Genomic DNA, 25,756 nt, shown 5'->3' on the forward strand with positions numbered 1-25,756 from the left:
TCCACATGCAAGATTCTGGACACCTCATGCGTGACCACCTCCTCCTGTCCTGACAGCCCTGCGGCGCGGTCTGCACTGTGACGGAGACGTTCGCTGTGCGCGGCACTGACGGGTCGCATCCGTCCCTGCTCCCCTGGCCGGGTAGCTCCATCTCCGGACCGTTATACATTGATCTTCACATAGGCTATATGTGAGCCCCGTCGCGTTGATTGACGTGCGAGACGAAGGGAGACTTTACGCTGTGAATCTCTGTGAATTGCGAGATCACCTCTATGGTTCACCTTGGAAATAAAAATACAACAACACACACTTGAAAGGTAGGAGAGGTGAATTCACGAGGTATGTGACACACTGCAGCTTCGTGTTTGTGTTGATTATGCATTGATTTATTATTATTATTATTATTATTATTAGCCTATTATTATTTAGCTTTGTGTTGTATTTTAGTGTTTGAACTGTCGTTCAGACTTGCAGGCTGCCCAGGGACTATATGGAAAAGGGGGCCCACTTGTAATGTGACATACGAGCAGTGTGGAAGTTTTTCAAGTGAATTCATTAAAGACCTGTGAGGTCACCATCACTCAAAGCTCTGCTCTGTTGGTTGGTTACTACCGTTACTACTGTTGCCACATGAAAGAGATCCTGCTTTGCATAAATCATGAATGATTAAAAGAGGTGTATTATTTCTGTGCTGGAGGGCACATCAACAAAATGGTGGGAGGCCCCTTGTCCTCCTTTATGTCCTGTCCTTGTGACCTACAGTAGGCCTTTCTGTTGACATTGTCTGATGTCTGATGTGCTCTATCATATGTCTGACCTGAGCTCCTATAGAAGGACAGTCACAGAGAGGTCAGATCGTAGTTAAATAGTGTTTTACTCTCTGATGCTACTATCCCATAATAATCTCCTACAGTTATTTCATTTGCTTTGTAAAAAAGGGTCAGGGGCTAATTAATGTCGCTAGGCAACTGTAATATAATCCAGGACACAGTTCCAAAGTTAGGTTTATCAGCCCGCTGGTGGCAAAATACATTTTCTCTACATAGGCCTACCGTAGGCTACAACGTCTACAGTATTCAACTAAGAAATTATGATGTTTAATAAATTGAAGTTTGAGTCAGCGATTCCGGAGAACGCTTGTTGTCAAAATAATTTTTTGTCAAAATCAGTGAATATCTCCTCATAATCTGCTAGGCCTACCTGTCTGTACTGTGTGTGTGTGTGTGTGTGTGTGTGTGTTGAAAAAAATAGAGTGTTAATACACAGCCTAGGCTCTGTAGACTGGCATGTTGCTAGCTGCACTGGTTTACATACCCTTTGTTTACACACCAGTTTACAGAGCCTAGGCTGTGCAACAACACCAAAATATCCATCAGTGCACACACTCAACATACTAGGTAGCCTCGTCGTCACAATTTGTTATAATCTCAGCATGTTATATGATTCTGAAATGTGCTGTTGTGCATAATGAGTCATTTTACGTTTATCACTTTGAGAATATTTTAAAAGCAGGACTTTATGTAAAAGATCTGAGTGCCTTATGATTGAGGCTTTGGTAGCATGATGTAGACAGTTGCTCGATGTGATGAATTCTCTCAATCAAGGCAAATCATTATTGTTTTACACGTCTAATAAGGAGCCACTTTTTCTCTCTTTCAAACACTATTACAAAACACTTTTTGTTACAATTAACCTAATACTGCCTGTTGCAGGTTGATGGATCGTATGCAGCAGAGACAAATCGGCACCGACCCCTGTGAGCCCAAAGTGCAGCCTGGCCCTCAGGCAGTGATTGGAGCCGGCCCAGGTTTACCTCCACTGCTGGCGATGCAGGATCCGGCTCTCATCGGCCCCTCAGAGGCGCTCAACAAGCAGCTTGGATCGAGCACCATGCAGACTGCAGCTGCACCTTTGAAAGTGACGGAACAAATGCAGCCAGGGCAACCAAAGTCTGAGTCCACCCCAGCAACAGCGCTGGCCAGCATAAGCCGGCCGAGGCCAACTGCTCTCGGGACTAAACCTGCTCATAATAAGACTAGAATCTCAGTGGACCCTTCCAAAGAAATTGATTTGATCCCGATTTGTATCCCTGGTCCTCAGAGCGCCAACATCCTGTCGCATTCCCCGACGGAGTCCTCCATCTCCCACAGTTCTCAGAGTTCCCACAACCCTCAGTCTTACACCAGCCAGCCGTACCTGAGCCCTAACCCTAACCCTAACTCCAAACCCAACCCCAAACCCAGCCTCAGTCCTCAGCTACAGAGGACCCCCTCACCAGGGAGCTCAACACAGAGCCAGTCCGAGAAGCCAGGAGGAGAGAACAATGACTTCAGGTGAGTCAAATAATCACATTAAAACCTTCTATATTGTGTGTACATGTGTGTTGTTCACAGGATTCTGTTTTCACTCAATGTCATCGACCCACAGAGAGAATCTGTCCCACAGTCAGTTAGAGAGCTGAATTGTGCCAGACCATGTCACATGAATCAAAACTGCAAATTTCCCTAAGAGCTTGGTTGATCTTACAGAGTGAAACAGCCACATTTAGTTGGCAGGCTTCCTAGAGGCATACTTTTGTTGCATTCCTCGCTCATAAAACAAATGGCTGGCTGTATAGACTTAGTCCAAAATTCTGAAACTGTGTTGGTGTGAAGGAGAAAACTTGTCCGACCCTTCACACTCAAAGACACATCTACCATCATGCTGATCATACAGTTTATTAGAGTACTGAGGAGAATTGAAATGTTGTCAACCATTAGTTCTCGTATACTTTACCTTCAAAGTACACCCATTCAGGATGGTGTGGAAAATTACGTTTGTTGTCAAGGTTATGTTATTGTCACCAGGTAATTGTGTTGTGAGCAGGTGCTGTTTTAATTATTGTAACACCATGGGGTATTAAAGGACAAGAGTGCAGATTAGAGTTTGCTGATGCACTGCATTACAATGACGAGCTTTGTGATTTGGAAAATATTAGATTTGGGAAACAAATAATAGGCAAGAGCACTTAAAGGAGGAAAATAAATACGTGACCATTTCTGACTTAAAATGTTGCTGATTACCAGGTATTAAATATCAGCGTGTCCTTGAATGCACCGGCAGGGAGAGGTTGTAAAACGCTAATAATCTTTCATCTTAAGGTATGCTTGTAAAAAAGTTGGTCAGCAATGTAAATGTATGAATTATTATTCAGTACTAAATTGAAAGAAAGTGAACTGGAAACTATTTCCATAACCTTGAGTCATGTTTCAAGCAGAAAAGTCAAATATTTGCGAGTTCCAGCTTCACAAATGTGAAGATTTGTGACTTGTCTCTGTCTTCTATGATAACATAAAGAGTCTCTTTGGGTTAGGAAATGGTTAGTCAGGTAAGACAATACATCACAAGGTATCACGTTGAATTTTGGAAAACTGCACTGTGGACATTTCACAATTTTTTAACATTGAATTGACAAAACGATTGATGATTGATCAGATTAACCAAAGGAGGAACAAATGTTAGGTGTAACCCTTATGAGTTTGCCTGAAACATTGTGGCTGGTAGCTTAATTTCGAAGAACGGTTTGCTCCATCTTTTTCTCTTTGCTAGCACACTCACACATACACACACTCACCTTAGTCATCATCAAGGTACAAAGAGGTGCTTAGTTGTGCTTATCTTTTTTTCTATATAGAGCAGCACTGATGAAAGCTATTTCTCGGAGGATTACAGCGCTGATTATGTCCTCCTTTTCCCTACAGCATATATAGTGCTTAAGTCTTAATGCAGTATTCCCCCCCCCCCCCCTTTTCTATCCTCTGAAGGGTGTACATCGTCACATGGAACGTTGGATCAGCTGTGCCGCCAGATGACATCACTTCTCTGTTCGGACCAAACGTTTCAGATGGGAGCGTTGACATGTTTGTCATCGGGTAAGCAAGTATTTCTGCCAGAAAGACAGCCGTGAGTGCCCACTCAGTCGTCTGTGTTCACTTTGATCCGTCAGCTCCTGTCTCCCATCACTGTCACTTTTTACTCCACTTCCATTTTAGCATGTTAATGGCATTTCTCTTATTTTTTTCCTCCAGACTCCAGGAAGTCAACTCCATGATAAACAAGCGGCTGAAGGATGTTCTCTTCTCAGACCAGTGGAGTGAGCTTTGCATGGACACGCTCAGTCCCTTTGGATATGTTTTGGTCAGTAAGCAGTTCAATCCGGTGTCGCTCCTATCTTGATGTACTTATGGTTCACCGTGTTGATTAACGTTTAATTTGTCCCATTCGTTTAGGTTGCGTCCCAGCGTATGCAGGGAGTGCTGTTGCTGGTTTTCTCTAAATCCTGCCATCTTCCATTCCTCCGAGGTGTACAGACAGAGAGCACGCGCACAGGGCTCGGGGGATATTGGGTATGTGCTGGGCGCTGCTCAGATATATTACGTTGCAATGATTGGTGGTGGGTAGGTGTCAGTGGGGTTCAGGGTGTTGAAAGGTTGTGTGTGTGTGCGTGTTTGTGTGTACGTGCGTGCTCCCTTGTGCATGCGTGGGTGCATATGACAGTGTGTGACCTTGCCATTCGTGGTGATGTCAGCATCACCCCTGGCTGCTGCTGGTGCAGTCTCCTTCTCTTTGAGGTCAGTGCAGCAGCCAGCTGTCTGGCTCTCTGGTTCTGTGACTCGAAGCAGAAAAAAACACCCAAAACACACACACACGGTTGATTCATGTGGTCGTCTTTATTTATTTATTTTTTCATTCTTAAGAAGCTATGCATAAGGGATCCATCCATCCTCACCGTGTCCTCTAATTGGCCCCTTTTTTTCTCACTCTTCAGGGGAATAAAGGGGGAGTCAGTGCCAGGATGACAATGTTTGGCCACCCGGTGTGCTTCCTCAACTGTCACCTGCCAGCACACATGAGGAACCTGGAGCAGCGGATGGAGGACTTTGAAAGCATCCTGCAGCAGCAGCAGTTTGAAGGAGGGACCGCAACCGGTGTACTCGACCACGAGTGGGTGACATCATTTCTATATATGAGTTCAAACCGATTCAGCTGAAGATTGACCACCCATAAAAAAACATTGCATAGTTCAGCAGTCATAATAAATATATATCACATATTCATTCATAACATTTTCTATATTTTGTTTTATATTCAAGCCTATTTGATCTTTGATGTGTTATTGCATTACAGCTTTATCTGAATATTGCTCTAAACAAGAAGTAACGTAGGATTTTATATAAAGGCTTTACAATTGCAGAAGTTAACTTAGAAGTAAAATAATACATCCTACCTCTTTTCTTCATTAAAAGTGTCGTGTTTTGGTTTGGGGATTTAAATTTCCGCATCGAGGACTATGACATCCACGTGGTGAAATGTGCCATCGACAGCAATAAGTTTCCTCTGCTGTGGGAGCGAGATCAGGTGAGGCCCCTTCAGCATTTCACAGAGACAGAGGAATTTTTCTGGAAGGCCTCATGTCACCTAATCACCACAACTGTAACCAACAGAGGGCGCTGTAGCACGGCAAGAACTAAACATCACCTTCTGTTGTCAGGGTTACTGATATGTCACCTGCTCTATAATTTTGTCTAATCTGCAGCTCAACATGGCTAAAAACACAGAGTCCATCCTGGAAGGTTTCATGGAGGGACCACTCAAATTCCCTCCTACTTATAAGTTCGACGTGGGCACTCATACGTACGACACCAGGTGCGTTCACTCTTCACTATCCCAAAACTTACACCGTTAGACGTTATACTTGTAGAATTTGACACTTGTAAAATACGTCTGTCTTCTGCTTCTTTTTCCATCAGCACAAAGAAGAGGAAACCTGCCTGGACCGATCGCATCCTCTGGCGTCTTCGGCGTACCGGTTCTCCAGTTCCTACCCTCAATGCAGCACTGCAGCGGGGTCTGACCTCGTGGTTGGGCGGGGCGACTAAAGTCACGCAGCACGTGTACCGGAGTCACATGGGCTACACCATCAGTGACCACAAGCCTGTTTCTGCTGTGTTTACGCTCCACGTGAGACAATATATCACACATTCTTCTTAAATACAGTGAAGCATGATGTATGATATTTGTTTTATACAACTGGCTAGGTCTTGTGCCCTTTTTTGCAGTTCCCATTCAAGGTGGAAGTGCCTCTGGTGGAGCTGCAAGTGAACAAGGAGTGGTGTAAGGTCTCAGATTCTACAGTCAAATTCACTGTTGCATCAACTTATCAGCGCAGCTCATGGGACTGGGTAGCGATATACAAGGTAATTCAATGATTAGATGTTGCTAGTACGCTTGAGGGTGAATTCTAACCATTTGATTGCCAGCTTCAGCATTTGAAATTATTTTTCACTTCTTGTGCACAGGTTGGATTCAGACATCACAAAGATTATCAGGCTTACATATGGGCCAAGGGAGAGAACGCAACACAGGTGTGACAGATACTCTATACTTCATGTATTTATTCTGTACTCTTAGCCAAATGCAAACTGCATTGCTTTCTATTCCTCTCCTCACCAGGCGACATTTGCAGAGGAGGACTTGCCCAGAGATGACTGTGAATACATGCTGGGTTTCTACAGTAATAATATGAACAGCATTGTTGGACTGTCGCCTCCAATTCAGGTGAGAGAAGTCGGAGGGCGGGAGGAAGCCATCTCACTGCTCCTTATGATATAATATATAATATAATATCTCCTAACTGCCACAAAGTAGAAAAACACAAAATATCAATGTGTGAAGTAGGATTTCTTTTGATCAATGTTCGAAAGAAAATATTCTCAAATACTGTACTTAAGTGCAATTCTTTGATACTTGTAAGCTACTAAGAGGTGAAATGTTCATAAAACCCATTTGCCATTCTATCAAAAGTACATATCCAATCCTAAAGTCTGTACACTGACTCCCCATCAAATTCAGAATCCAGTTCAAAACCTTAGTGATCACTTTCAGAGCAGGCACCATTACAGATTTACACATCACCAACAGGTGTCTGTCAGGTCCTGATTTCAGGGTCTGCTTGTTGTTCCACATACCTGAACAACAAGCAAAACCTGATCTGAGGACCCGAGATTCCTGAGATTTCCAACATTGTTTTACTGCTTCTTTTTATTGAACCAAATGATGTAGAGATGTTTTCCCCCAATCCTTTTTCAGTCATAAAGTTTCCTCCGTAGCTGTCTCGCTCATGCAGTCATCTCCGTCCCAAACAGATCAAGATTCCAGTCCACAGCCCCACTGCGCAACGCTCCGACAGCTCGGACGTCAGCTCGGAAGACGACAGCACCCTGGTCCTGCTGGCTCCCAGTTCCCGTAGCCCCAGCCCTAAGAACGGCAAACACCACCACCACCATCAGCATCGCCACCGCCGTAGCCGCAGCCCCGCTGTTCCCGCTCTCTCTTCCAACCCCCTCCCCTCCCTGCAGGGCCTCAGCCTCTGTCCGCGCTCCAGAGAAGGCCAGACCCGCAGCCGCTCGCCCTGCTCCACCGCCAAGAAGGAGCGGCTGGTCTCCCCTGCCTCCACTGTGCCGTCTCCCACCGTCAGCCCGCTCAGTCCCCGCAGCCCCGCGTCTCCCGGAGGTGGGGTGACGGCGCCGGAGGCCCTGATCGCTGCCATCTTAGGCGAACACAGACCATCTCAGGTTAGCCCCACGGGACTCAAACAGATAGGAAAAGCAAGGGAAATGGACACTGCATAGAATAACAAAAACATCCATAGTTAAATGAATAGTTAAGTATTTTTTTAAGTGGGGGTTAGGGTTAGTATGTTGTATGAGGTACTCATGCATAGTTTGGCTGTTACTTTATGTGGGGAAAAAAAAGTTTTTTCGGCTAGTGCCCTCTGCAACAGTAGCCTACAACGCTGACTTTTGCTACAGAGACATCTCCACCAAACTCCTTAAAATTACTGCGCTGACTGCCATCTCCATAAGGTTACAGACTTTCTATGCATACGTACCTCATACGACCCCACTTCGAAAATACTGAACCATCTCTTCAAGAAAAGGAGGGCTAATCTGATTCCCGTAAAAGTCACTGTGCTTGTAGTAGCAGCACATTCAATGTAGTGTCTGAGCATTCCAAATTGTAGCCCTGCAGCTCTCTGTTTCCAGTCCTACCATCACCTCATACACTGTGTGTATCTTGGGAGTCAGAGCTGTGCCCAGACTCCCGATGACAAGTGCTTTTATAGACTCATAAGCTACATTGTGCTCAAACAAACATATTGAATGTTAAAACCAAAGTCAGAGTACAACCTGTGATGGATATGGTCAGTTATTATTGACAGCTATATGGATGTGTGTGTGTGTGTGTGTGTGTGTGTGTGTGTGTGTGTGTGTGTGTGTGTGTGTGTGATAAAACATATGTGTGAAACATGCATTTTGGATCAAAATTATGGTTCAAAATCTTCACTCTATAGTTCTATAGGTCTGTATTAGTAATAGGGTTGCAAAATTCCGGGAATTTTCAAAGTTGGAAACTTTCCATGGGAATTAACGGGAATTTATGGGAATTAACGGGAATTTTGGGAATTAACGGGAATAAACGGGAATTCAAATGCACTAAATTCTCCTAACTATGTTATTTCAGTCCAGGCAAACGTTCTAGACTGTAAAAAGCAGTTTTTTCAACTAAGTTTTAATATATTTATGAACATTTAATTTAAAATCAGATTTTTTTTTAAAGTTTATTGAGATACCGAACTTGATATCATAAATTGATTTTTACTAGACCAGGTTTACAGAGGCTTAAGCTTTGATTTTAAATATAGTTGGGGACAATATATTTTAGCATAATCTTGACTAAAACAACCAGATTTTATGCAAGTACACTTGGCAAATTGCACATAGCACACATCCTACTGCAGGGGTACTGAGGCCACGTCCCCTACATGCTCTGTGCATTCCTCCATCACATGGTGGGGGGGCATTTGACTTTATTTATTGAATGGGGTCAGACATATGAGTAATAATTTACTCAACATTCATCTTTTTGTTGTTCAGTGAAATTATTCATTGTTCATAAAATAATCAAAACTTGATAAAGTTCTTCTTACAAATAAATCTGTTCAAATGTAATGTTTTTTGATTGTATTATTTTGCATAGATGTCTGCCTATGACCAAACATAGTGTTAAAAAGTTTAGATTTATGGTTGGTTATGAAAAAAAAATCATTTAAATTACCGCCATTTTGTTAATTCCTATAATATCCAATTTTGAATATTCCCAAAATTCCCGAGCGAAAGTTCCCGTGGAAAGTTTCTGGAAACTTTCCGGTAATTTACCGGAAACTTTCCACCCCTTTGCAACCCTAATTAGTAATAAAAGTAATAGAATGTATCCGAGAAGGGATATGGAGCATGTCACCACCTCCGTCAGTCTGACAAATGTACATGTGACCGTGGGACTTGAACCATAATCTTAGATCAATGCTCTTATTCTTAGCAGCTTTGTGAATACATCCCCTGGTCTATCGAGCCCGGTGAGTGGATGTTTAGGCTAATGTGGTTATTTGCGCTTCAAGGAAAAGAAAAACGTTGTGTAACTGTGTGAGCGTGCTAATAAAACAAGAACAAATGTAAATAATACTGTTACTTAGACAAACACTGCATCCAACGGACAAGGGATGTAAGGTGTCCATAATGTATGACTTTGGAGCAGAGGAGCAGTGGACGGAGAATGTGAAGATGCTTCACATAGGGAAATGACATGAAAGAATCTCATAATTTTCAAATGGTCACAGGAACATCCATGCAAGTAGTTTAGACAAAGAAGATGAAGCGTGAATAAGTGTACACAGTTTATGGTTTGCCCTGATGTTTGTAATCAAAGTTATTACTCTTTGGATCAGCAAAGTGGGTCTACAACCAACGGCCAGGAAGAAGAAGCAGAGAGGGATAATACAGTATGTTTTATCTGACAGGCGGTCACAAGATAAGGCATCTGATCCCAACCAGTTCACGTGTACTTGGATGCAGAAATTTAAGTCAAATGACATTACAGATCCTAGCATAACTATCAACAACAAGAAAACATCAAAAAGCAGAAAACTAAAATTAGGACAAGGTGATTTAAAGTCAGTGGCTCCCATCCAGTACAGACCAGAGGTGAATCTGAGATGTCACCAGATGCTTATGGGGATAAAGAAAAAAGCTTTTTTACAGGAAAGTGTTGAGCTTCTCTTTTGTTGTACTTTATTTGTGTATTTTAATGTTACCTTTATTTAACCAGGCAGGTCATTAAAAAAACACATTCTTATTTATAAAGATGGCCCGACAAAAGCCTTGTGAGGAGGGGGGTTGAAAAGAAGTTCAAATTAAATGTTAAATGTTACAAGGGCAAACGGCACAAACCCAGCTCACACAAACACTTTGAACACAATGAAAGACAACAGAGGCACACAAAAGAGGCACAGTATAAAAGACAGCAGAAAAAAACTTTTTCAACACCCATCTTCTTGCAAACGATAACACCCACATGGTTAAAAGGACAGCACCAGAGGCACATATCCAAACATACCTGTCACAGGGACAGTAGCACACAGTTTTCACATTTTTCTGTACAACGTATACGTACAAACACTCACAACAGCCGTTTTTTTTTAAACCCCTAAGCTAAATACTTGTTCCTTTGACCTTTTCTTGCCTTTTAAAATCCTTCCAATACTGGATACATCCTGCTCTTCAGGATTCTAGAAATCCCTTATAAGTTAAATACTAGATACTGTACATTCTGCACTTAAGGCCTCTATAAATCGCTAAAATACTGGATACAATTTAAATTTAAAATAAGTTAAATAACACTTTCTGCTGTTAGTGCCTGCAAAAGTGCCTAAAATCCTTATAATTATTCAAATACTTTACACTTTTAACTCTTTAGGACTCTAAAAGTCCGTCATATACCTTCACCTCTTACAGCCTACAACAATCTCCTGTTACCCAATATATAAGAGCACACAATAAATGGTGAATATGAGTACAAGGCCAAACCACATAAAATGTAATCAATACAATAATTGGTTTAAAATATGTAGTACCAGGAAAAGAACCCCATGAAGGTTCCTAAATCATAAACCAATAGTGTCTGGCTTCATGGTGGAGAGACAATTTGAAATTTCAGGGACTACAGGTGAAAATTAGCCTGCATGGCTAAATCTGGCACATTTACATGTTGAACTTTGTTGCTCATGTTTATCAATGTGGGCTGTCCCTTCTAAATAAAGAAATCTAAATTACTGCTGGTTAAACCAGAGAACCAGGTAATGAAAGCTATAAAATCAAGTTTCAGATAGCTCAAAATGAAATTCTTCAATGGACTAATTTGCAAACTAGTTGCATTTGCTGTTGGTCTGTGGTCTTTAACTCAACCACATGAGTATATCAGGAAGATTTCAAAGCATTTACATGGAATAAGCTATGTGATGTCTGCAACCACTGCAAAGTAAAATTAGAATACTGGATACTTTCTCCTCTTCATGCTTCATGCCTACATGTGGCCTATAGGGCAAATTGCAGATTACTGCTTTTTTGCTGAATTTCCGCTCAATTCTTCTTGCATTGTATTTAATTTGACCTCGGCCTATAGTTAAACAAATTGTAATGATCTAATTTTCTGATTTGCTCTTTATTAAATGCTTTTCTTTGCTTGCGCTATGGAAAACATTTGGAATTGCCTGTGTTTGCAGTGTGCTATAGTCTAAACCGGCCTTGCTTTGTCTTTACTGTCCCTAAATAATCCTCTGATAAAGGAAGTAGCCTACTTGATAGGCAACTAAAATGTCATACAGACTTTGTAAATAATAGGCGACAAAATAAGGATGTTGGGGGACTGGTATCCTTAATGATTAATCAAACAGGCACATTGCGTCATTCTAATCTAGGTGTCACAATCCAAACTAAGGTTGATAACCACACTCAAGGTAAATAATACATGTAACAGATGATTCTATTTCACATCTAATTGTTTTAATATCATTACTGCCCAAGGGTCATGTTGCACGGTTTGGCTTAATTAGGGCACGCCCGCTTGCACCACGTGGTCTATGCTCAACAACAACATTGGCTGCAGAGAAATGACCTGAAGGCACTGGAGAAGTTGTTCAGCCATATAAACACAGCTGTCAGACCTGCTGTGCACTTCACCCGGTGAGCCGAAGACAGACGAGTGTACAGTAAAAACCTGACAACCTGTGCGTCGTCTGAACTAGTTCATAAGCCGCTCTCGGTTTGCAAAACGGATAGCAAGTTAGCACGACGCGCGTTCACCGGGAAGATGAACGGCCATCTCAACGGTTTCCATAACAACCTGCACCTTGACGAAGACTGCTTCCTCTTCACATCCGAATCAGTCGGAGAGGGACACCCTGGTAAGTTAACATTTAGAAGTGCCTTCTAAAGTGTGGTATAGTTTCCCCCCTTTAACAATAAAAATTAGCATGTTAGCACCCTGCTAGCCTTTCAAACAAGGTCATGTGGCGTTCAGCTGTCAGCTGGTCCACGGACTCCTAAGTAGCCTACCCGGTTCATCCTCTTTGGACCTCTGTCAACAAAGTGTGGCCTTGCTTCATATCATGGAGGGAAAAACATACTCTGGGGATATGGAGCATGTCACCACCTCCGTCAGTCTGACAAATGTACATGTGACCGTGGGACTTGAACCATAATCTTAGATCAATGCTCTTATTCTTAGCAGCTTTGTGAATACATCCCCTGGTCTATCGAGCCCGGTGAGTGGATGTTTAGGCTACTGTAACACTGTTATTGGAGTTAAGCTGAATGCTAACAACATATCATTAGCTGTTGAAGCTAACATCAAGTAAGTAGTGTGACGAGGCTGAAGTTAGCTTCTGATTCGACAGTTAAAGTGAAAGTTAATGGAAACTTAGCATGCAAGGCTAAGATGTATGGGTGAAAGCAGTAGGTAAATCTCCCCTTTTTGCATTCTCACAAATAGTAGCCTATAAATGTTTTACAAATTCAAAAAATTTGTTTTAAAGAATGTTAAGCCTGTCTGTGATAATATTATCCAGGTTTGGCCAGTCTAGGTATAGTGGGTCTTGACCATTATTATTTATAATAGGTCCATGGTCTTGACCAGGATTTAGGTCCAAAGGGGTCAAACCAGCCGTAAAAATAAATAAATAAGTGAAATCTCCCTTTTATGCATTTAGGTTTCACAAATCTGAAACTGTGCTATCAAGAGTCTCTTCTAGTCCAGATTTGACAAGTCAAGTGTAGTCATTCTCGGCAGGAACAACAACTTTGTAATTGTCTAGTCCGTGAGTAAAATCACCACGTTACTCGGACACACCCATTGGCTCCATAGTGCATACAAACGTATGAGACTGCTTTAATAATTTCTGTATTAAGCTTTAGACAGAGGATACTGTGTTGATGTCTGCTCATAAGCAAGTAATAAACCTATTTTTCTTTTAAAAAGGTCAAAGTTTCTTCATTCCTAGAGTCCAGAGTTATAGTTTTACAATTGTTGAGTTTGTTACGCCATGCTGTAAAAACTAATGCTGAGAATGATAGAATTACCAATGCAATTCATCCTACTTTCATAAAGGTTACAATGTTTGGAGGCAGTAGTTTGCAATGCTGTTGTGAGGACAGACTTTCCACGAGCTTCAATAACAACTGGACAGTGTAACCTTATGCTGTTTTAGTTTTATATAGGTGTACCTAATAAGCTGCCACTGAGCGTATGTCACATTTGTAACCTTCAACATTGAAATTGCAGAACTTTTAAGCAGCTTGCCGTACAAAATGCGGCCATTTTACATTGGGGGCAGTGGGAGCAACTCCACTGCAACGGATAATAGGCTTACCACTAGTCCTAAATATAGGTACTGCAGGGGCTGCTGCTAAACTGTGGGTGCAGCATAGTCATATCTACAGGTTTTATACTTGCTCCTACAGAGAGCTTTACTAATGATGCTCTTTAGTTTTCGAGAACACTAAATATTTGGAAGTGACCTCAACATGTTCAGCCTGAATTGTGGGTGGGGGGGGGGGGGGAATATTTACATTGCAGGGAGGGAGAGCCTCCAGGACGTTAAAAGGGTGAGGAATGTAAAAACTATTCCACTATGAGCTGTTGAAATAACAGAGAAAAATAAGTAAGGTAATATTCAGTGTTACAGCAGAAATAGTGGTAATGTGATTCATGACTACTTTAAGCTAATAAAAATATTGAAAAAAATAAAATATTAAAGGTGAAGTAAGCGATTTATTTATGTTAATATAAGTGTTAAATCACTCTTTATTCATACAGTGATCACTTATGTATGCAAAAACCCGCTTGGCCTGAAGATCCACCAGACCAAGATGAAATGCTTGTTGAAGGAGCAACTGATACAGCACACAGGGATAACCCCTGGTGAGACGCAGGAGGAGCCAAGCCCGGAGTCACCCCACAGTGCTCGGAGCCTCCACGTACCAGTAGCCCCAGACCCAGGCAGAGTAACCGAACATCGTCGGGTCAAGTGGCCTCTGGCCAGTAAGGAGAAACAGTGGCTCCAGTTCGATGATGATGTGCATACGATCCTAGAATCAGCAGCCAAGGGCGACGCAGACGGGAAGCTCAAAACCATGGTAACCATCATCATCAGCCTTGCTGTCGAGAGGTTTGGCACATTGGAGAAGTTGGGTACCAAGACCCCCTACATGAACAACCGTAGGGCAGAGAAGATCAGCCAGTTAAGGCAGGAGCTGCGGGTCCTGAAGCGGCAGTACAGGGTAGCGCGAGAAGAGGAAAGGGATGCCTTATCAGAACTTCGCGGCATCCTCAGGAAGAAGCTCACCACTCTTCGAAGGGCAGAATGGCACAGACGGTGGGGGAAAGAGAGGGCCAAGAGGCGGTCTGCCTTCATTGAAAACCCCTTTGGAGTCACCAAGCAGTTACTTGGGCAAAAACGAAGCAGCAACCTCGTTTGTCCCAAAGAGGAGATCGACAACCATCTCTGCAACACATACAGTGATGCTGCTTGGGAGGAAGACCTAGGTCCCTACAGATCTTTGATAGACCCCCCCAGGACCCACCACAGACTTCAACAGCAAGGAGCCCAGTTGGAAGGAGGTTCAGGAGGTTGTCAAGGCAGCCAGAGCCAGCTCAGCCCCTGGACCAAGTGGAGTGCCATACAAGCTATAAGAGGTGTCCCAGACTCCTTCACCGGCTGTGGAAGATCCTGAGGGTTATCTGGAGGAGGGGAAAGGTAGCCCAACAATGGAGATTTGAAGAAGGTGTCTGGATTCCCAAGGAGGAGAATGCTAAGAACATCGAGCAGTTCCGAACCATCTCGCTGCTCAGCGTTGAGGGGAAGATATTCTTCACCATCCTATCCCGTCGGTTGACGGAGTTCCTCCTGAAGAACGAATACATCGACACCTCTGTGCAGAAGGGTGGAATCCCAAAGGTGCCAGGATGCCTCGAACATACAGGTGTGGTCACGCAGTTGATCAGAGAGGCAAGAGAAGGGAAAGGAGACCTAGCAGTGCTGTGGCTCAATCTCACCAATGCTTATGGATCCATTCCTCATAAGCTGGTGCAAACAGCACTGGACCGGCACCATGTCCCAGGTAAAATCAGGGACCTTATCTTGGACTATTAGAGTTTCAAGCTGAGAGTCACCTCTGGGACAGTTACATCTGAGTGGCATCGGCTGAAGAAAGCGATCATCACTGGATACACCATTTTAGTGATCCTCTTCGCCTTGGCCATAAACATGCTGGTCAAGTCAGCCGAAGTCGAGTGCAGAGGTCCGCTCACCAAGTCTGGAGTCCGCCAGCCCCCCATCAGAGCCTTTATGGACGACCTGACAGTAACAACAACGTCAGTGCCGGGGTGCCGATGGATCCTTCAGGGCTTGGAGAAGATCATCACCTGGGCTCGGATGTGTTTCAAGCCTGCAAAATCTAGGTCCCTGGTGCTGAAGAGAGGGAAAGTGACTGACAAGTTCCGCTTCTCTCTGGACGGCACCCAGATTCCATTGGTGACTGAGAAACCCATCAAGAGCCTCGGAAAGACCTTTGATTGCACCCTGAAAGACGCTGCATCTATCAAGGCCACAAATCGGGAGCTGGAGGCATGGCTGACAGCAGTGGACAAGTTGGGTCTGCATGGTAAATTCAAGGCCTGGATTTACCAGCACGGTGTTCTCCCCAGGATTCTGTGGCCCCTGCTGGTGTACGAGTTCCCTATAACAACGGTACAGGGCTTCGAGAGGAGGATCAGCTGTTATCTCCGTAGATGGCTGGGCCTGCCACGAAGCCTGAGTAGCATCGCTCTGTATGGGCACAACAACAAACTGAAGCTCCCCATTAGCAGCCTGAATGAGGAGTTTATGGTTACCCGTGCAAGAGAGGTGCTGCAGTACAGGGAATCCAGTGATCCGAAGGTCTCCAAGGCTGGCATCGTGGTAAGGACTGGGAGGAAGTGGAGGGCGCATAAAGCAGTCGAGCAGGCGGAGTCACGCTTGCGTCACAGCGTGCTGGTCGGCCCAGTGGCATCTGGACGAGCAGGGCTTGGCAGCGTTGCAACCACGTGCTACGGCAAAGACAGACGCCGATTGGTCCAAGAGGAAGTGAGAGCTGGCGTGGAGGAACTGCGTGCTAGCCAGATGGTGGGGATGAAACAGCAAGGCGCATGGACAAGATGGGAACAGGCAGTGGACCGCAAGATCTCCTGGCCTGAGCTTTGGCAAGCTGAGCCTTACCGGATCAAGTTCCTGATTGCGTCCGTCTATGACGTCTTACCCAGCCCATCCAACCTCTTCTGCTGGGGCAAGGTTGACGCACCATCATGTCCTTTGTGCCTCAGGAGAGGAACCCTAGAGCATATCCTCAGCTGTTGCCCAAAAGCCCTGGGAGAAGGACGCTACACATGGCGCCATGACCAGGTGCTGAAGGCGATAGCAGAGACCATCTTCACCAGCATCACTCAGAACAAGCCTCTCCGACCAGCAAGGCAGGCGATTGCTTTCATTCGTGCAGGGGAGAAGCCTAAGACCCAGCCAAGGGGGGCAGCGGGACTCCTTGGAACCACACCGGACTGGCAGATGAAGGCCGACCTGGGAAAGCAGCTCAGATTCCCATAGCACATTGTGGAGACCACCCTGAGACCAGACCTAGTTCTGTTCTCAGATTCAACAAAACAGGTGGTCCTTCTGGAACTGACAGGAAGTTAGCTAAACTGACCATTCCGCTTACTGAACCTTTAATTATGATAAAAAAAAACTTGGTAAATAATTTGCCAAATTGAATTGTTAATGTAGTGACACCTAGTAGATCTTCTACAATGTGTGCAGATTTATTAATCAGCAAAACTGAAGTGTTTTTATGATTGTTGACAATATACCCATGTTTTCCTCCACAGATAAGATTTGTGACCAAATCAGTGATGCCGTGTTGGATGCACACCTCAGACAAGACCCTAATGCCAAAGTAGCATGTGGTAAGTCTTTAAGTCAGCAAACCAGACCAATTACACTCATGTAACTTATTGAAACTATTGGTTCCTCTCTTGATAAAACATTTTCTTATGTAGCTTTTAGTGTAAATAGTACCACTCAATGGATTAAATCGCAAATTAGCTGCATTTTCTGTTTGTTTATGGTCTGTAACTCAACCTCTGGCTATTTACCATGGTGATCCTTTTGGCTATGACAACACGTTTAACTAGTGATAAATAAATACTGCAATTTAAACTGGTATAATGTGGAGAGCTCAGAGCCTTTATTACAACCACTGCAGGTTAGTTGATTTATGCTGTGTTGGACATCATGCAACCAGTGATGGTTCGAAATCCACAATACGTATCAGAGGTCAATCATTTGCTGTATGATTAATTGATAAGATACTTGTCAGATTAGTAAATGGTGGAAATTATCAAGAAGTTCACCATAATGCATTGCATTCTCAACATATCTTCAAATTTAGAAGTGAAATCATTTAAAACAGAAATGTGAGGGTTGTCAGCAAGTTACTGAAACCTGCTGCAATATGAGAGCACATGTACACAATTCCCTTTCATACTTGTTCATGATGATCTTTTTAGTCTTCCTGTCATCCCTCACACTGCATGTCTTTGTGTCCTCAGAGACTGTTGCTAAGACGGGGATGATCCTGCTTGCAGGGGAGATCACCTCTAGGGCTAATGTCGACTACCAGAAGATTGTCAGAGAAGCTGTCAAACACATCGGCTATGACGACTCCTCTAAAGGTATGGTGAAAAAGTTGGTAGCTGTGGTTTAGTTTGAGATTTGAGCAGTTAAAAGCTCCGTCTTGCCAATGCAATTGCCAATGCAAATGTAAAAGTCTTCAAGGTGTGCGATTACCGAGCTGAGTAGTGTCTAATTGTATTTGATAACCCTTATAGTAAGCAGTGACTGAAGATTTATCCGCACAGTGAGTCTAAGGGCGTGCTCACACTGGGCCAAGTTGCCCTGTACTGTGCCTGAGCAACATTGACCCCCCTCCCCACTCCCCCGCTAGCCTGTACTCACACTGCTCCAAAAGCTCCAGAACTAGGCACGATTGCTTCTTGCAGTACGTCACCACATCTATATATGCGTGAGGATTTGGGATTTGGAGTGTATTTGTATCCGTTTGTTTTTTATTATTTTTAACCGACCAATTTTGCAGCAAACATTTCACCTCCACATCAGACCACACAAGAAAACCCTTCAGTAACACTGTTTTAAAGGTCCGTGCGCATGGACATATTAGGTCGCGGGGAACAATGGCAAATGTGCTTTTGCACGGTGTGGGGCAACTTTGACTAGTGGGAGTGCGCCCAAGTATCCGATAGCGTACGGAGATCAGGGGCCCATCATGAACCAGTAAAGAAAAAGGAAAAAAAATCTAATTATTTTTGGCCTATGAAGATCAAGGGGCCTATCATTCACCAGTACATTTTTGTTATTTTTGTTTAAATAACATTGTTCGGGGCAACACAGATCAAGGGCCTATATTGAGTTGAGCCATTAAAAACAAAACAAATAATTCAAAGAGAGAAGTAGCTTTGGGATAAGGGAATAAAAAAAAAAAATTGGAATGCTGACTGACTGGATTTTTTAAACCTGTATATTTTTGTTTCTGCTTTTTGGTATTTCTGTGTCTCCAAATGATTCCAGAAAATAGCTCACATAGGACACAGTTGATTTAGCCTTAGTTTTCTTCTCAAAGTGCACCAGATTGATGCATTTTACTTTAAAATGTTAACATTTTTCTTCCGCTGGAGCATGCCCCCAGACCCCCCTAGAAGGTCCTGGGACCCACCTCCTCAATAACTTGGAAAAACACTGTAACCAACCATGTGTGTTTGGTTATTAAAAGTCATTAGACCATGAAGGGGTTTAAGTACATGTTACCTTTAGTGATTTTGTATTTCATCAATAGAGATATTGTGGTATAGACAAACATGGCTTTAACGCATCTGTATTGTAAGACCGCCGCCCGGGGGGAGGGGCCTACGAAACCTCTCAGCCCCAGGGCCTAGTGGCAGGTAAAGGCAGGCCTGTGTACAGGAGTCGCCAAAAGATATGTACCTGTCCCCCCCAGGCCTCCTACAAATATGCAGTGTGTTTTACCTGTCGGCTTGTTACATATGAAGCCGACTTGCCTGCCAGGGCAGCTTCATTATAGCCGTCATATAACAAGCTGACAGGTAAGGTTCAAGGTTCAAGGTTCAAGGCTTTTATTAAATGTCCCAAAAGGGCAAATTGTTTACAACAGGATATCAAACACACGACAATGACATCAATGGGCACACAACACCATTATGTGCACAATAATATGTACACAAGCCTGAGGAGGACAAGAAAGTGCATAAAAATAAAGTGCTTGGATATAAAAACAGAATAAAATAAAAATAAAATTAAAAACAAATAAAAACAAAGACATCTGCAACAAAATAAAAATCAAGTCAACATCATCATCAATCACCTGCTGCTGGCCGAATTGATTGCACGGATGGATGAAGGGACGAAGGAGTATTTGTATCTATTGTTGGCTATACTACATTTCAGCATTTTTGTAGGAAGCCTCAGGGATACAGGTTCTCAAACTAAATCAAGTGGATAGTTTCACTTCACTGCCTGAGATTTTACTACTGTTAGAACGAGGCAAATCTACACAGACCTGGGGCCTATTTCAGGTAGCTGGTTTTGAGGCAACCCAGAGTTTGTTCGCTCTGAGTTAGTGGAAACTCTGGGTTTTCCGTTTCAGGTAGCAGGTTCAGCGCAACCGAGAGTCAGTTACTGCGGCAACATACGCCGTGGGTCTAACCTGCTGGATAGGTGGTTAGACCTACCCTGAGTTTGTTTTCACTTTACGCTGCAGCTCCGACTGAAGAAAGAGTGTCACTGTCACACGCGTCCCTGTACAGTTTGAAGCAAAATCACGCCATAGAAATCTCCATCGGGATGTTTTTATCATTTCCTGATGATTTTACGTTTGACCGATCATTTATCTGATCAGTAGCCTTGTTCTCAGCCCTCGGTCCATTCATATAGGCGGCCACCTTACACATCGTGACATGCTCTACATTCAGATTAATAAACCTATTTGTATTGTATGCTTTTTAACGTCTGTGCCACTGAACAGATTTATGTCAGGTGGATTCATGTAACGCTGCGGCTGCACGCGATTGGTACTGTTCACTTGTGCGATCCTAAAGTCACAGACGAGCCTCGTTAAATAGCCTAATATGAATATAAAAATTATATAATAATTTAAACTGTGATCACTTGAGGAAAATGGATCTGGTAATAAATCAATCAGGCTCTTCAATGGAAACTGTCACCTTATGTGTCAGACGTTAATGTCTTTCACTCCCCATTTAAAAGAAGCGACAGTCTGTTTACTGCACAGTGGGCTATTAGGCTATAGCTTCCCAACATATTATACAGTGAATATAAAACACTGTCAGAAATGCTGTGCCGCGCCAGCTTTATTACTTTACTGCTGATATGCCTAACTTTTTAAAATAGACTATGGCTTCTCATACGGAAGCAAAATGATTGCTCTGTTTTTTCTGAATTGCCGAGGAGATTAGATCAGAGTTATGTGACAATATCCCCGTTAATTCTTCTCCATGGGCTACCATAAACTCATTCGTTAATATTTCTAACTCCAGTGGGAGTAGCGGAGAAGTTTTTTTTTGTTTTTTTTTAGAAGTGGAGAAGTGGGAGGATCACGCATTTGTTTCTTCTGTTTCCATGGTGAATCATGTTATCAGCGATCCATTGACGATGGCTTTTATGCACGCTCCACCCAGAGTGAACACGCTCAGAGTTGATTGACCAAACGCTGATCCACTGTTCTGTAACCAAAAACCCAGAGTTACTCATCAACCCTGCGCTCTGAGTTGACCAACTCAGAGCGCAGGATTAAACTCAGAGTATGTAAAACCAGCTACCTGAAATAGGCCCCTGTTCCATATAGTTTTGTGACATGTTACCTTTTACCCAGTCCCAGTCCTCTTGTTCAATAGGCTTTGACTATAAGACCTGCAATGTGCTCGTGGCCTTGGAGCAGCAGTCCCCCGACATCGCTCAGGGCGTTCACCTTGATCGCAAAGAGGAGGACGTGGGAGCCGGTGATCAGGTCGGAGGGTTTATGAATTTATCTTTGTGTTTGATCCATGGCTGCGTAACAGGAACCAAAAATCTGGTAACAAACATTGTGATGTTATTTTGACGTCTATTCATGCTGTTTGTCTGTATTGGAACCTCCTAACAGGGTCTAATGTTCGGATATGCTACTGATGAGACAGATGAGTGTATGCCCCTCACTATTGTCCTGGCTCATAAGCTCAATGCCAAGATGGCAGAATTGCGCCGAAATGGGACGCTTCCGTGGCTCCGACCCGACTCCAAAACTCAGGTTAGACAAGGAAATAGTGCGTTTTAGGAGCAATACCTATTAGTAGTTATTTTTGTATTTCAGCATATTATCATTACGGACATCTTCACATCAACTATGACAGAGCTCTAAGGCGTAGGGAAATGTAATAACTACATAATTTATAATGAAATATTCAGAATACTTAAGGCAAGTGTTTGTTTCTATACCTGTTCTGCATGTGTTTTTGTGCGACTAAGAAATTCTTCATCCTGCTTACTTAGTAAACATTAACAATTCGTTGTTTGTTTGTCCTGCACAAGGTGACTGTTCAGTACAGGCAGGATCGAGGCGCCATGGTGCCGCTGCGTGTCCACACGGTTGTGGTGTCCGTGCAGCACGATGAAGATGTGAGATTGGACGACATGCGCCATTGTCTGAAGGAGCTGGTGGTGAAAGCGGTGATTCCCAGTGGGTACCTGGATGATGAAACTGTTTACCACCTGCAGCCCAGTGGCCGCTTTGTCATTGGAGGACCCCAGGTGCGACAAGGATGTCCTTATATAATCACTTTAGTTCAAACAACAAAACGAAGCAGAAGGCATTTGTCTAAAATGTACATAAACCTCATAGTCCTGTGTTTGTTTCCACAGGGTGATGCTGGCCTGACTGGTCGTAAGATCATTGTCGATACTTACGGGGGTTGGGGTGCCCATGGTGGCGGAGCTTTCTCTGGGAAGGACTACACAAAGGTAGACCGCTCTGCTGCCTATGCTGCGCGCTGGGTGGCCAAATCTCTGGTGAAAGCTGGGCTCTGCAGGCGAGTGTTGGTCCAGGTGAGAATGCAAAATATATTTAATATTTAAACAGGATTCTTAGACAAAATCTATATGTTGATACCAACAGCTTGACCACCTGCAGGCTTTAAGGCTGATTAATAGGTTGGTTATTTTTCAGCTTACACAAAGCAGCGACTGTGGTCAACTTGAGTAAGGCGCACCATCCTGTTTTCTGTGAGAGAGGATTATGTGGACATTTTAATAGATTTTTTTTCTGCTCTGAAAAAAAAAAGTCACTAGAGCTTGGCCTATAGTAGATTTGTTAAAGTGGATATTGCTAATTGAGGGAAAAAAATGCTTCTGTCTTTTCCAAACAATTTTTCAAAAAATCCAGAAATCCAGTTGCAAATTAAAAACCTGAAATTCTAAACAATTTCAATATTTTCAAAATCGTGCACAGTATAGGCAGTGTGCTTTTTAACTTTTAAATGTAAAGTTCTTCTTAATGTGTGTTAAAAAAAATGTAAACTCTTTTAGGTATCCTATGCTATTGGAGTTGCACATCCACTCTCTGTCTCCATCTTCCACTATGGGTCATCCCCGAGGAGCGAGAAGGAGCTGCTAGACATTGTGAATAAGAACTTTGACCTCCGTCCGGGAGTTATCGTGAGGTATCCTGCGGTTGTTTGAATTTCAGCTAACGAACATGCAGTAAAGATCTCCATGACACACTTTTTACACATGCTTGTTTCTAATCATCCTATTTCTGTCCTAGGGATCTTGACCTGAAGAAGCCCATCTACCAGAGCACTGCAGCTTACGGTCACTTTGGCCGTGATGTCTTTACATGGGAGATGCCCAAAAAGCTGAAATACTGATTCTCATGGTCTAATCTCCCAGACGCCTCAGGTTTACTAAAGATGAACCGTTGTGTTTGTCTAAATCCTTCTCCCCTTCCTCCTCAAACACAGCCACATCACTACAGTCTCTACTACACGACCGGATGCTCTTTTCCCCCAACTATTTGTGTCTCACTCCAAGATATTAAATTGAACATCTTGAGACATCTTGGAGAAATTTTGCCTGTGGATCTGAGCAGTGCTGCCACCTTTTATTCATCTAGTTTCTTTACTAGCTAAGAGTCAAAAAAAAAAAATGGGAGTATGTCATTAAACCATATTCATAGTAGATTTATTTCCAAAAGTAACATATAGGTATTTACCAATGTTAGTGTTACTGTTATGTAATAAATATCTTGTATTCCGCAGCTTTTAAATTCAGAATCAATCACACTGCAGTTTGTTCAGTGGTTGGCATTGTCTGCTGCATTATCTTTAAAAGCAACATGTCATTTCCCAGTTTAGGTAACTTTGTTGGATTATTTGCAGTTTTTCTCTGTTTTTGAGATTTTGATGGCACAAATAGGGTCACAAGTGATATGAAATCAACTAGTTTTTCTTCTGCGTGTTGCCCCATCAGGCCATTTTTTTCTGACGTTTTACAGAGAAGTCAGAAGCTGCTAATGACCTTGTGGTTATTTTGGGCTGCACCAAGACATCACTCCATTTTTGTAATTTATTATGTTAGTTTATATGTCATGCGAATGTTTCCAAATATTTATATGGCATTGTTCTACTGACCAAGATGAAGGCACAAGGAACAGTGCCCTCCCTTCCTGAGTCTGACTCTGGGTGTAGCTACAGAGAAACCCAGGCTCAGTCACCTCTGGGCAGGGGTTGCCTTTATCCCAGTAACACTGTACTTGAATAATAATTTATAGAATGGCATTTATCTGTTGTGTAACTGAACTGTTTGACTAGCGAGGAATGTGTGCGCCAAGTCTTTGTTTCTTTAAACCATTCAGTTGCACAAATTTTGGGTCCAGACCTTTTTGTCTTTGGACAGTAAAGAAAAGTGCGTGACAAAGAGATAAGAGGCCGCAGCGTAGTGAATGTAAGGCATGGTTCTACTGCTTTCATCTTGTCAGCACAGTTACTTTTGTACAAATGAGACTTGGGATCAGATATGTTATTTAATTATTGTGGATTTTGAATCTTTTACAGGAATTGCAAAGCACATAAGTTCTCAAAGTTACCAAAAACGGAAATTACTTTTGTTTTCAATGTTACGTTTACAGTAGTTCCCAAATGAATGTTTAGCTTGCAGCTGAAGCTATTTATATTTACGCAACACATTCTTTTCACTATACCCATCAGAATAAATGGCACAGGTCTGATTTCTACCGATTTACTAATGCCAAGGTTGCCCTTTTCCTTTCTTTTGACTTGCAGGTCATTTAGATAAGTTGAGGAAAGATGTCTGGCCAGATTTGAATTTAGTGATGCAGTTTATGCCTTTCAATGTTTGTATGATGGTGTTAACTGTTAAGGTATCATGTACCTAGGTGGCACTGTTTCCTCATATGATGTTAAAATTACTTTTACTTTGCTGACAGTAATGCCTTGCCTTTAGTTTGGTCCCTCTGGCGTCACCCTGGGGTTCCTTTAGCATACTGCAGAGAAACCTCTAATATGAGCCACAGAGCGAAAGATCCTAAGGTGAAATGACTTAACCTCCCAAAGACAATTTTTTTCTTTCTTTTTTTTAATACAATTTGCTTGTATCCTTAAGCTCCCCCACAGGCGAGACCAATTATTGGTTGGTGTTGTACAGAGAAACCAGCCTGTTTACATGGTCTCCTATGAGGGTGGGTTTGAGGAGCATTACTTATTTTCTATTGAAATATTTTTTAATTGATTGAATCTGTGGGTGTGGTTGCTGAACGTGTAAAAGTGCCTTTGCTCATTTTCTGCAATGCCTCCACACTCAAATATCTTGTTATTTACCCACTTACCCATTTCTACCCTGAGGAATAATCATTTCCCTCTCCAATACTTCTTACTGAAGAGTCTGATTTGTTGTTGAGCTCCATCTTAAAACCCTTCAAATAAACTGCACTCTTCCTTGAGCTGTGTCTTTGGTTATTATTTATGATTCCGTTTTGAGGTCATACTGTGTAGTTTCAATCCAAATTTAAGTTATGGTTAAAATGATAATTTGTACGGATGCCAGTCTACCACAAATCTTGTACACTAGTTCATGTTTGTGAGCCCACCTTATATTGGTTTATTATAAATTAAGGTATTCCCCTGAGCAATTCTG

At 42.8% G+C, this 25,756-nt stretch overlaps 2 protein-coding genes across 2 annotated transcripts; both read left to right on the forward strand.

The window, feature by feature from the left end:
- Window positions 1-1,716: 1,716 nt before the first annotated feature.
- Window positions 1,717-7,670, forward strand: inpp5ja (inositol polyphosphate-5-phosphatase Ja; the record flags this gene model as incomplete). The annotated part of the gene is made up of 12 exons (XM_080046806.1): window positions 1,717-2,333; window positions 3,804-3,911; window positions 4,068-4,176; window positions 4,269-4,385; window positions 4,808-4,983; window positions 5,286-5,397; window positions 5,576-5,685; window positions 5,790-6,000; window positions 6,099-6,236; window positions 6,339-6,404; window positions 6,493-6,597; window positions 7,185-7,670. The coding sequence occupies 12 exons, from the start codon at window positions 1,717-1,719 to the stop codon at window positions 7,668-7,670; spliced, it is 2,355 nt and encodes a 784-aa protein (XP_079902932.1).
- Window positions 7,671-12,046: 4,376 nt separating this feature from the next.
- Window positions 12,047-25,562, forward strand: mat2aa (methionine adenosyltransferase 2Aa). The gene is made up of 9 exons (XM_080046184.1): window positions 12,047-12,337; window positions 17,347-17,424; window positions 18,070-18,192; window positions 21,466-21,578; window positions 21,714-21,857; window positions 22,139-22,357; window positions 22,469-22,651; window positions 23,132-23,265; window positions 23,370-25,562. Exons 1-9 carry the CDS (start codon window positions 12,244-12,246, stop codon window positions 23,470-23,472), a joined length of 1,191 nt encoding a protein of 396 aa, XP_079902310.1. The 5' UTR covers window positions 12,047-12,243; the 3' UTR covers window positions 23,473-25,562.
- The last annotated feature ends 194 nt before the right edge of the window (window positions 25,563-25,756 follow it).

This window comes from Ammodytes marinus, assembly GCF_949987685.1.
Source record: "Ammodytes marinus genome assembly, chromosome: 18".
Lineage (NCBI taxonomy): Eukaryota > Metazoa > Chordata > Actinopteri > Uranoscopiformes > Ammodytidae > Ammodytes > Ammodytes marinus.

What these genes read in the sequence shown, in the direction of transcription:
- mat2aa (XM_080046184.1), top strand. Translation starts at nt 12,244, where the DNA reads ATGAACGGCCATCTCAACGGTTTCCATAACAACCTGCACCTTGACGAA. An exon ending in ACGTGGGAGCCGGTGATCAG is followed by an intron (nt 21,579 to 21,713) that starts GTCGGAGGGTTT and finishes ACCTCCTAACAG; the next exon opens with GGTCTAATGTTCGGATATGC. An exon ending in GACCCGACTCCAAAACTCAG is followed by an intron (nt 21,858 to 22,138) that starts GTTAGACAAGGA and finishes GTCCTGCACAAG; the next exon opens with GTGACTGTTCAGTACAGGCA.